Below are 13,301 nucleotides of genomic sequence, written 5' to 3' on the forward strand. Positions count from 1 at the left end.
ATGCAACCTTGCATAGGATAAGAGACAATTAATATACAACTTTTTTAAATATAAATTACCATATATATTATTATTTATGTTGATCAATTAATTGGATATGAGAGAGAAAATATAAAAGATTACTTTTCAAAAGAAAAATAATTAATATGATAATTTATATGGAAAGAAATAATGTATTAATTGCCCTTACCCTATGTAATGTTGCATAGGTTAGAAAAATCCAATTATATGAAGCTACTACTAGTCTATTTATACACAGAAAACTATGGTCATATAGGCAACATACTAAAAATACTAAATTACCCTTCAATATTTTATACCTATATAATTTTGTTATAACGACGGTCTATTCAACCGAGTTATTCGGTTTAATCTTGTTTAGTCATGTCGTTCGACCAATGACCCAGTGGTTCGACCAATAAACCAATAACCCAATACCCTCACCACCGGTTTAATGTCTGATCCAGTTTTTAAAATACTTGTACAAAAACATTAAATGCAAGAGCGCGGTTTCGAATCGGCCACATCCCACTTATTCATTATTAAAGATAACATTTATGTGACTAAACTAAACCAAAGAAAAAACTCATATTAAAAAAATAACATGAGAAATAGATAGGACAAAATAAGTGTAAGCAAATCCTTATAACAAATCTAAATGAGATCAAAAGAGCTCATTTTCATTTAGTTAATCCAAGATATGCGCTCAACACGGCGATGAACAAGTCTTGTTTTTTCCATTAAGTTTAATAAAAATTTAATTTTCTTCAACTCTTTTTTTAATTAGTTTAATTAAATGTATAGATCACGATGTCTGAATAATTAATTATCCCATCCAAAAAATATGTTTTGATTTTCATATACATTTTTTAATCGTCACGTTCAAGTGTTACTTTATTTATAATCTTAATTAATCCACTATTTAAGGGCCTAAGCTATCCCAGTTTGGTTGAAATATAATGCAAAATATAGAGTCATGGCAATAAATCTTTTTCTTCTTCTTCTTCTTTCTGAAATCGTTCTAATTCTCAGCTCTGTGTCTATAATAACTGAAGCTAAAATATCGTTAACTAATAATGATATTACTAAGTCTCTCAATCGGAGTAGTTTTCCAGAAGGATTTATTTTTGGAACAGCTACATCAGCTTACCAGGTACTTCAAAAAATATATCAAATTTTTAATTTTCTATTTCTAATATTAATCACTGATTTAATTTAATGCACAATTTTTAGGTTGAAGGTGCAGCAAATGTTGGTGGAAGAGGACCAAGTATATGGGATACTTTCACACATAATTATCCAGGTTTCTATTACTTCAAGAGTTAAATATGTTTATAAATATTTTAAATTTTATTTTTAATCTCTATTAAAAAAATACATATTTTAGTTCCTACAAAAATTTTATGCATTTAGTCCTTCCTATTTTATAAAATTTTTGAAATTATTTAATTATCCTTTAAATTTTAAATTTTTTACTAATTTTTTTCATACATGTTTAAAATACTATGAAATATTTAATTATAAAATTTTAGAATTTTTTAAAATGAGAAGAATTAAATATGAATTTTTTAAATTTCAAAAAATAATGATAAAAGTAATGTAAATCTCGACTTAGAAATCAAATTTGAAGTTTTTTTTTGTTAAGGAACTTTTTATAACGTGTTAAACATATCGGTAAAATAATCATTTAAAAATACACATTGGTTTGACAATAGTATTAAAACTATGTATATAATAATTTTGTACAGACTAAAACATTTCATTTTTTTAATAGAATCATAAAATAAAATTTAATAATTTTATAGAGACAAAAAAAACATATTTAACGCTATTTTAAAAGATGCATAATATTTAACTCTTGAGTTTAATTGCTATATGTAAAAAGTTTTACAATTTTAGTGCATCATGATCATTTAATTAGATTATTTTTAAAAAATTAAAATTAAAATGAAATATTACTAATTTTTCAACTATTGTGATTAAGTGACAATATAAAATCAAATCAGTGCAGTTCAATTAAATTTTTAAACTTATTAGTCTAAACTCGTTTTTTCAACGCCATTAAGATGGGTCCTACACAATTTTATTTGATAAAACTTAATGATGAGGCTGGTGCATGATTGCATGTGATTAGATTTTTAATTCAATTATTTTTTTTTAAAATTGGTATATTTCTAAACTCGTTTGAAGCAAGAGTTTTTTTTTATATTCCAAATTGCAAGAATATTTAGTTTTAATCACACAAGAGTCTATCCATCAATATTTTATGTAACGATGCAACAATCTTGGTAATACTAAATTCGGCAGAAACAAATATAATAGTCAAAATTCTTACCAAGAATTCTCTTTGAATTTTTACCACCTTCCTCCTACATTTTGAGCCATCTTTCTAAAAGAAAGATAAAATATTGGAATAACACTAAGAGTCAAATTTGATAAGCATTAGTGTATCATGATGAGTAGTATGAAAAAGCTATGTTGATTCTAACCAATTATTATTTAGATATAACTAATAAAAAAATTTCATTTATTCCTTCGGGTTAAAACACCTCTAAATTTTGTTATTAAAACAGAAATGATAACTGACGGAAGTAATGGAGACGTGGCCATTGATGAATATCATATTTACAAGGTGAGATACTAAGCTCTTACAAACAAGTGACCATGACTTTTTCACTTGTACGTGATTAATATAATTAAAAAAATAATCATGTTGGTTGAAGATATAATTTTTAATCAGTTACTCGTTAGATATTTAAACTTAGCTATTTGTTTGTGATTGTTGATAATTAAGATTAATGCAACTATTTAATTTGTACCATTTTTCAAATTTTTCTATGCTTTAACTTCGTTGTTATGGAAGAGCCATGGTTTGTTCTATGCTTATTTTGCTAGACAATGAAGTCTTACATAAAATAGAATCATTTGATAGGCCAATTGCATGTGATGTTTTTTTGGGGTTCGATACTTTTGAAAAAGTTCATTAGATGTTATAGAAATTCCATACAACCTTGTTTTAAATAGTAGAAATTATGCTCCATATTTGTACCATTGTATGTTTACCATGTCACCCGTCTCAATTTTATTTAAATAATTCAAATAGGTCGGCCCGATCCAGTGCGCTTCGGCCCGGGGTCAAAATATATAAAGGAATTGAAGTGAATCGACCCGATTATTTCATGGACTGCCAAAAATGAGTCCGACCAAGTTACTAGTAGGCTCTGTGGTTCGGTGGACCTGACCGATGGGTCAGTCAGTCCTTTATTTTAACATAATAGTTTTAAATTTATAAAAAAGATGTAATGGTTAAAAACTACATAATATAAATAGAGAGTAATGATAAACTTAGTTAAGTGATACTTAAAATATTCATCAAATCAACATCCATATATAGGAATCCCACGAAGATATCTATGTAAAAGTATAGAAAAACTAAATATTATCTCTAATACTTATCAAAATTTCTCTTTATCTCACAACTATTTCTTTAACCATATCATCTTAAAACATATTTTTATCCTCTTTAACTTTTCTTTTTCAATTGAAATACACTTATGCATTTATACCTTAACTCAACATTTATTCTCCAAAATTAACTAAAATTATTTTAAAATTTTATTTTTAATGGGTCAGCCCGAAACCCGCTTAGCCGGCCCGGTCCATGTAAAACATAGGCCCGATGAACTAGCCCAAAAAGATAGTGTTGTGTTTTTTGAAGGTTTTTTGCGGCTCGGCCCACGAAAAAATATAGAGCTCGCGGCCATCCTAGATATTTCTCTTTTGTTATTTTTTGAAATGGTGCTTATTTTATATATATGCTTTTCCAACCTATGTTTCCACTTTTCTTGTCGATGTTTTTAGTCTTTCTTCTCCCATTTTGATATGTGTGTATTCATGATCTCTAGATCTTTTCAAACTTTGCTGAAGTGATTTATCATAAATAGTTTTACAAGGAGTAAACTTAATCTTGCTCTGGTTTGTTTTTTGTTTTTTGTTTTTTATATTATGTCTACGAAGGGGATCTTGTTGTTTTTAGAGAGCTTTAGAGTCTGTCTTGCAAGAACAATTGTTTCTTGTTCATTTTAATAAAAGTTCAATTGTTTTATCAAATGACTACTAATTAAACCTTCAATCATGCTAAAGCTAATATAGTTGAGATTTTTCTAAAAATAATATTTGTTTCTATAAAACAGGAAGATGTTGAGATCATGAAAGACATGAATATGGATGCTTATAGATTCTCCATCTCCTGGTCTAGAATACTGCCAAGTAAGAAATCTAAAACTAGGAGCAAAGATTTATCTTGTGAAAACTTTCAAATATTTGCTTTCTTTAATGATTATAATAAACGAATTAAGGTTTTTATGTAAACGAATATAATTATTATTCACTTAATGTTTGATTCCACGACTAATTTCAGAAGGAAAACTTGGTGGAGGTATAAACAAAGAAGGAATACATTATTACAACAACCTTATCGATGAACTGTTAACTAAAGGTTGTCGTATATTAGCTTTATTTAATTTAGATTTGATTTTTACAAGTTTTTTAATGATAAATTCTTAGTATATATATATATATATATATATATATATATATATATATATATATATATATATATATATATATATATATATATATATATTTAAATCATTTCCAGGACTTGAATCCTGAATCTCCCAAAAAAAATTATTTTTCTAAAATAATTTAATTTTATATGTGAATGTAGGTCTTCAACCCTTTGTAACCCTTTTTCATTGGGACCTTCCTCAGGAACTTGAAGATGAATATGGTGGATTTTTAAGTTCAAATATAGTGTAATTCACATTCGTTATAACACAAAATAATCAAATGTCATTATTAAATTAAGTATATTGTCACAAGTTTTTACTTTTATTATCACTATATCCAGGAATGATTTTCGAGATTATGCAGAGCTTTGCTTTAAATTATTTGGAGATAGAGTAAAACATTGGATTACATTGAATGAACCATGGGTCTATGCCAAACATGGTTATGCTGAAGGGATGTTTGCACCTGGACGATGTTCACACTGGCAAAACCCTAATTGCACTGGTGGAGACTCTGCCACTGAACCATATATAGTGGCTCATAATCAATTACTTGCTCATGCATATGCTGTCAATGTCTACAAAACTCAGTATCAGGTTTTATTTTAATTTTCATGTATTGTGTGTTACTTGATTAATTATTATTTATATTGAGACTTAAACTTTGCTTTCCTTTACCTATGTAGGCATCTCAAAAAGGAAAAATAGGGATAACGCTAGTGTCTCATTGGATAATGCCACTCTATGATACAAAATTGGATCATCAAGCTGCACAAAGAGGCATTGATTTCATGTTTGGATGGTAATTAACTACTTTATGAATATAAAATTATATGTAGAACTTTTTAGGTAAAAAGCTTGTTTTCTCTACAAGAAATTAGTGAAATAAAAATAATGAGATAAATTGAGAGGTATCAAAGTAGTGAGATTCATTCAATTACGCTTGATTGATCATACAATGTGAGTTTTATCATTTATACAATGTCATGCTACTAACTAACTAAATTCTAGTTAGTAATCAATCATAGAGTTAGGTATAACTACCTAACCACCACATTAACCAACTCCAAATTAAACTAGGATTGACTTAACTATTGAAATTTTCCTTGAATTCAATCTTATAACATTCATTTGACAATAAATTCACCTAATGCATTTCTTAAAATCTTACAGTCTTCAACTCTTTGATAGCACATTTGCAACCAGTGTAGAGGTAAGTCAATATGAAACCTCTATGTTTCCTTGATTAATTTTTTCCCTTAATAAGTGGAACCTTGCCTCAATATGTTTACTCTTACCATGCAAAAATGGTTTCTTTGCTATATTGATAGCTAACTTGTTATCATTGCACAAATTGATTGATCTCTTGACTTCAATCTTTATTTCCTTTAGAACTAATTTCAGCCATATGGCATGACATGCAACATAGAATCTTGCTATGTACTCTGATTCACATTATGATAAAGGCATAATTGGTTGTTTCCTTGATCACCAAGAAATTGTTGAGCCAAAGAACATAACATAGTATCCTATGGTACTTCTCCTATCCACTTTATTACCAAATTGAATTATGTTTGATGTTGTTTTCTTCACATACACACCATACTCAATCATGCATTTACTGAAGCCCAATGGCAATAGAAATCCATCCATTCTCTTGTTCCAGGCTCTATTGTTTGTTTACCGTTAAACTTGTACACCATCCATTCCTTGTCTTTGATTTAAAATCATATTTGTTGAGTGGCCAACTCCTTCATTTTGTGATTTAAGACTGTTGGCTCGACATCTAGATGGAACATGGACATCCCATTGCATTTTCTATGGCTATGACAAGCGTAATTAATTTAGTTTTTGCTATCGAAACATAAACCTCAGAATGGTTTAGGCCAGGTCTTTGAAATAAACCTCTAGGAAATAATATGGCCTTGTGCTTTGGAATTGGTCAATCTAGATTGTGTTTCAACTCTAACACCCACTTTACTTTAATATCCTTCTTATCGGATGCGAATTTTATTAGCTTTCATGTATCATTCCTTTCAATTGCACTAACTCTTTTTTCATATCCTTTTTCCATGCTTTGTTCTTTAAGGATTTCTGATGTTTGATGGGCTCAGCATTTGCTAATAGTTCCATATGAACCAAGTCACCCTCTTCACTCACTTCATTATTGATCAGTTTACATTATTATAGCCTTCTTATAATGTTCTTTATTCATTGTGGTCTCTCAATCACCTCAACATCAGGTGCTTCCACATCTTCCTCAATTGATTCATTACAATCACCATTATCATTGAGTAATGAGCTCATCTGAGACTTTCTTGTATTGCTCCCTAATTGTCAATCATATGAGCTTACCCCGTTTATTACCATATTTATGATGATAGACAGGCTATAAAGGATGGATAATGCATTTTATAGGCACCAGTTTCATATAGCCAACTAAAATTATTGGTGTGCTTTTGTAATCTAACTTCCTTCTCTTGGAATCAGGTACATGTTTGTGACATAGTGCACCAAATACTCTAAAATTTTGCAAATTAATCTTCTTAGAATTCCTAACTTCCTAAAGTACTTTGTTCCTTAACCTTCTAGTTAGACATTTGTTTAACATGTATGTTTCAAGGTTATTTTCTTCATTCCAAAATTTGGCCATATCCAAGATAATTATGTTTCTTTGTTTATCTAAGCCATTATGTTTTGATGTATAATGAGATCTGGATTCATATTATATACCTTGATCACCATAGAATGAATCATAACCCTTTGATATGTATTCTTCACCATCATAAGCTCTTAGAATTATTCTTCTATTGATTTGGTTTTTAAACCAAAGTAGTGAACTTCTTGAATAAGTCAAACAGTTCATCCTTAGATTGAAGCAAATAGATTGACATCTTTATGTCGTGCTCATCATTAAATTTTATGAAGTATATATTGCTTCCTAGTGACTTCTCTTTAAAACTTCCACAAACATATAAATGGACAACTTCTAGAACATTAGATGACTTCATTTGTATGATGGCCTTAAATGAGTTTCTATATTACTTACCAACCAAACAACCATCAAACATCTTATCAGGTATTGTGAAGCTTGGAAAACCTAGCACCATAGTTGGGATGACTAATTGATTCAGGGATATAAAGTTAAGTTGACATAACATTATATCCCATTGCCATCTTTTCTTGTGCTTCAGCGTATCTCTCAAACACTCTACCTATATGGGATTGATCACCATCTTGAAGGTCTTAATATTTGTATGTAGTGACTTGAAGACAAGGATTCTTGTAGGATTATATAGTAGTTCAAATACATCATTCTTCAATATTATAGAGAAAGTTTTCTCTATAAGCTGGCCAACACTTAGTAGATTGCACTTCATTACTGGTACAAACAACAAATCCTCCACGATTGCATATCTCCCATCATTCCTTTTAATCACCATGTTCCCAGCTCCTTAATCTTATAAGGTTATACTATCTTTTAGCCTCATCTTACTCTTTTTTATATCAAATTTCCCCAACCAGTTCTTGTGGCGTGTCATATGTTTTAAGCAACTTGTATCTAAAAATATCGATGATTGCAACCATGAACACTACAGTATCGTCATCTGAGTTATTTTGACTAGCATGGCTTCATCATTATCATAATGTTAAGCCTTCTCCTTTCCTTTATTTTACCATCAATATGAAGCATAATGACCCTATTTTCACAACTATAATAATAAATGTGCTTCTTTCTTGAAGGATTTAGGTTTACTATCAAGATTAGTCATTTAGGAGATTTAACCTACATACTTATTGATCTTATCTTCAATCTCATTGCCTTTGTGGCCCTTAAAACTACCATTCTTCTTGAAAGTTTAAACCTTCATAGCCTAAACTAATTCTCGCACTTCCTTTCTTTCAAGAATTCTCAACTCACGTTATTCTTGTATACAAACTATCACATGATTAAAATAAGGAGTGAGCGTCCTTGTTAACTTTTCAATCACCATTTTCCCAATCATCACTTCACAATAATTTTTCATTATATGAACCGAACCTTGAATCTCTGGTGTATAGGATGTAATAGTTTCATTCTTCTCCTTATAAAGTAATTCATATTGTCTTATTAGTGGTTTCAACTTCACACTATTCACTTTGTTAACTCCTTCATATTATTTGATCAAAATGTCCCATGCCTTCTTTTCATTCTCGGCATGAGAAATCTTGCCAAAATTGGTAGCATCTATTGATGCTTGTATCAAGTATATTGCGTTGTAATTTTTCTTCTTCTCTTTCTTATGAACATTCTTATGTGCTTTTATTGCATTTGAAGGGGGTTCTTGAAATCCATATGCAACCATTAAAATGTGTCTTGATAGCCAAACAAAACCTTCATTTGTGCCATGTTTCCTAATTCATGCCATCAAGGATTGGAAGTGAGTTTAGAAGGCCAATACCGCCAATCATATTTACTTGGTTGATAATGGATACAATTTCTTGAATCTGTGCATTCTACGCAATTGAGAACAAGGATCGAGATATCGAATCTACTAAAGAAAAATCTTTCTTGCTCTACAAGAATGAAGGGATGAGAAATAAATAAATGAGAACAAACTACTCCCTCCGTCTTATAATAAGTGTCTCATTTGCACTTTTTCAATGTCCCAAAATAAATGTCTATTTAGAATACCAATATAATATTTATTATTTTTTTACACTACTATATCTCTATTTATTAACTTTCACGCTTTTCATCTACTCTATTACCTATAATAGATAAGGGTATTTTAGTAAATGATACTAATTTTATCATCAAAACCAACACATCTAATCATTTTCTTAAGAACTGCGCATAGCTCAAATAAGACACTTATTATGAGACAGATGGAGTATGAAGGGATGAGAAATAAACAGATGAAAGTATATGTTATTCTACACAATTGAGAAAAAGGATCGAGATATCGAATCTACTAGAGAAAAAGCTTGCTCGCTCTACAAGAATGAAGAAATGAAAAATAAACAGATAATTTAAGAGAGATCAAAGTAGTGAATTTATTTCGATTAGGCTTTATTGATCATACAATGTGAGTTACAACATTTATACAATGTCATCCTACTATAAAACTAATTTCAAGTTAGTAAACAAAAATAGATTTATAACTACATAACCATCATATTAACAAACTTCTTATTAACCTAGGATTAAATTAACTAGCAACATAACTAATTTTTAACTCTTTAAATCATGACATTGATTATGCGAACCATTTAAAAAAAATGTATGGATGGCAGGTTTATGGATCCATTGACATTAGGAGACTATCCAAGCTCCATGCGGTCCTTAGTAGGAGGTCGATTACCAAAGTTCTCAGCATATCAAGTAAAGTTTGTAAGAGGTTCTTTTGATTTTATTGGACTAAACTATTATACTTCTTATTATGCAACCAATGCACCTGAACTAAGTGAAGAAGAGTCCAACTACATCACAGATCCACTCATAATTCTTACACGTAAGTGTTTTATGAAGACATTTCATTAATAGAGTACATTGTGCATTTTATTTCAATATAAAAATGATTAACATGTCTTAATTGTGTGAGAAAACAATATGTTGTATGATAATTTGGCTAAAGGTATCACTAATTAAGAAGTCGAATTGCATATTCAAAGAAAGATGCAAATCTTTGAATAGGAAGACTCGCTAGTTATAATAATTATGAAGTGATAAAGTCTTTAAAAAGATATTGATTAAATGGGTATGAAGTGTTAGACATAAATATTTATCAATGGTCATTATGTTCATAATATTTTGTCAACAATGGAATAGAATATGATGCCTCTATTTTTTTTTACAGAGGAGCGCAATGGAATACCGATTGGTCCAAAAGTATGTATATGTAATTTATTTATTTTCAATTGAATATACTTTTTTATTTATTTTAGTTATTTATTTTTTAAATTTTAATAGAAATATTTAACATAAATAAAACATGTATTATTCATCCAGGCTGCTTCATCTTGGTTGTCAATTTATCCAAAAGGACTTCGTGAATTGTTGCTCTATGTTAAAGAAAACTATAACAATCCTTTGATTTACATTACTGAAAATGGTAATACTACTATAACATTTATATTTATTTTCAATTTATTTTTACAAAGTGAAATTTTTATTTTTTTTATCTATACTAAAATTTAGGAATGAAATTTACATGTGAATCTATACGTAGGCATGGATGATTTAAATGATCCAACAATGTCTCTTGAGAAAGCCCTTGAAGATATAATCAGGATTGATTATTACCATGATCATCTCTATTATCTTCAAACTGCAATAAGGTATGTTTTGTCAAACTATAAAAGCAACACTACTAGAAAATAATTTAATTAGTGACATAATATTTTTCAAAAAATAGTGTGAAATTTGTCTCTAATTCTCCTTCTAAATTATTTGATTAAAGCTTTAGAACATTTACATTTCATTTTTTCAGTATTTAGGCATTAATTATTTTTAAAGTACTACAATATTCTAATAATTGATAATCTATGTTTATTATATCCGTAAATTATTAGGGATGGCGCCAATGTGAAAGGATATTTTGCTTGGTCATTGTTTGACAACTTTGAATGGAGTTCAGGCTACACCAAAAGATTTGGAATTTACTTCATAGATTACAACAATAATAACAAAAGATATCCAAAAATGTCGGCCATTTGGTTTAAGAGTTTTTTGCAACACAAAAGTAGTTATATTCAGTGATTCACGCTAAGAAGATGAACTCAATTTATCACTTATAACTTGAAAATCTAAACGAAGTTGATACAATGAGAAGAAATTTCCAATGGGTGGATGTGTTTGTATTTTGTCTAATTTGAATATTTATTTTTGAAAATATATGAGGTAAATTTGTAAAAATATGATTTATGAATATTTCTAAAATTGTGTTTTGTGTATTACTTTTTAAAGAATGGATGGATAATACATATGAAAGGTGATTTTTTTTTTCTTTAGTTAATTTTGTTGAGTAAGGAATTTTACCTATTGTCATATCCCAAAATTTGCCTGATCCAGTATGCGTCTACTAATTTATTAAAGGTATTAAAATTAAGAGTTATGGGGTTTAACATATCTATTGTTAAACCCACCCTCTTATAAAACCTTTTTAATTAAATTTAGATTTATAAATTTTGAGCCCAATCATTTGGCCCAATTATCCCACTATAAGGTTTAGATCTTTCTTTTTCTACAATAATCTACTAACCATTATTAGATATAATTATAAGTTTATTAACTAATATTTTATTAATTGATATTTGTTTAATTATTATTAATGTTAATTCTAGTATTATTAGGATATTATTATTATTATTATTAGGATTATCATTATTATTATTCTCAATTATTATTATTAGTAATATAATTAGTTAATTAGTTGGGCAATAGGCCCATTGGGTGTAGAAAACCCTAACTAGACCATTATAAATTGAGAAGTTTTCTAACAATTAAAGGGGGAGGTCAATTCACACCGTACAGAATCCCAACGCAGCAGCACCGCAGGTAACCACCACCACTCCCAGTCGGAATATCTTGTGCCACCATTCGAGTCAGCCATAGCATTCAGGTTCTTACACTATTTGATTTTTCTTTATTCATGAAATTTGTTTGGTTGTTTTGATTATGTGGGTAAACAAAATAAATAGAATAGAGAGAACTCATAAGAGTAAATAATGGATTTTGGTTTTCTGATCTATTGCTCTCACAGATATCAAAAGGGAGAGATACATTTTGTTCTTATCCTTGTTTATCATCATGCCATTACATATATAACTATTATTATTATATTATTTAGTAATGAGTTTTGCTGCAACGTGGAAGAGGTTGGTTTTGCACCTAAATGTCTATCATACTCACTTGGTGTTGTTTAGAATTTTTCTTTTTCTTTTTTCATTTTTTTTTTCTTTCAATTTGTCTCAGCTTTTCTTTTGGAGAACAAGAATTTGTAAAATAGTGATGTTAGTAAATAATACACTTATTTTAATTAAAACACCAAAAACAATACAAGATAAATAAAATACGAAAAATAGATTCTAAGTCTTTGAATTAAATCATTAGCTTGTAAATATTTCTAATTCTCCGATTAAAATCTAGTTTATACCACTCATAGATAATTCTCGATTTGGATGTAGGTTCAAAATATTTAAAAATAACAAAAACAACAATTTTAACAAAATACACCCTTTTTAAAATAAAACAAATAAATTAATATATTAATATTAATTCTTGATTAATTTATCAATTTTCTCTTCGATCCGATTATATCTAATAGTCGCGTTGGTGAGAAATAAAAATACACTTTATTTTGCTAAATGGTTTTAACCAAAGCTATTGGTTACGATGATTAGCATTCTCCGTTTATCAAAATTCGTTATTATTTGTAATTGAATTTATCGATTATGAGGAGTAACGATAATTAAAATACACACATTTGCTATTCGTGATAATCGAATCTATCGATTATAGTGGTTAGCAATCCTCCCTTTAATCTGTTAGCCATGGTAATCAAACCTATTGATTATTGCAACTAATGTGACATATTAAATCAGGGTTGTACGCCCAATCCTAAAACACTTCCCAAATCTAAAACATTCAAAACATTTCAAATCAAACTGCGGATTTTCATCCTTATTCAAAACTACGATAGGCCATTCAAAAAGCCTTCAAACCATACCAAATCAAATTCTAAATCC

At 28.8% G+C, this 13,301-nt stretch overlaps 1 protein-coding gene across 2 annotated transcripts; it reads left to right on the plus strand.

The window, feature by feature from the left end:
* Positions 1–899: 899 nt before the first annotated feature.
* On the plus strand, positions 900–11,660 carry LOC131653296 (beta-glucosidase 12-like). 2 transcript variants are annotated; one of them, XM_058923398.1, is made up of 13 exons: positions 900–1,153; positions 1,234–1,303; positions 2,574–2,632; positions 4,194–4,269; positions 4,421–4,498; positions 4,730–4,817; positions 4,913–5,168; positions 5,258–5,373; positions 9,849–10,066; positions 10,412–10,443; positions 10,564–10,666; positions 10,784–10,892; positions 11,127–11,645. In XM_058923398.1, exons 1-13 carry the CDS (start codon positions 977–979, stop codon positions 11,311–11,313), a joined length of 1,569 nt encoding a protein of 522 aa, XP_058779381.1. In that variant the 5' UTR covers positions 900–976; the 3' UTR covers positions 11,314–11,645. The 2 variants fall into 2 exon arrangements, with proteins under 2 accessions (XP_058779381.1, XP_058779382.1); XM_058923399.1 differs by lacking the exon at positions 2,574–2,632 and having other exon boundaries at positions 934–1,153; positions 11,127–11,660.
* Positions 11,661–13,301: the final 1,641 nt, after the last annotated feature.

The sequence above is a fragment of the Vicia villosa genome, linkage group LG2, assembly GCF_029867415.1.
Source record: "Vicia villosa cultivar HV-30 ecotype Madison, WI linkage group LG2, Vvil1.0, whole genome shotgun sequence".
Taxonomy (NCBI): Eukaryota; Viridiplantae; Streptophyta; class Magnoliopsida; order Fabales; family Fabaceae; genus Vicia; species Vicia villosa.

Bases quoted from the DNA above. Each gene is read 5' to 3' on its own strand.
- LOC131653296 (XM_058923398.1), top strand. From the start codon at position 977: ATGGCAATAAATCTTTTTCTTCTTCTTCTTCTTTCTGAAATCGTTCTA. The intron at 1,304-2,573 runs GTTTCTATTACT...TTATTAAAACAG, and splicing joins TTTCACACATAATTATCCAG to AAATGATAACTGACGGAAGT. The intron at 10,667-10,783 runs GTAATACTACTA...ATCTATACGTAG, and splicing joins GATTTACATTACTGAAAATG to GCATGGATGATTTAAATGAT.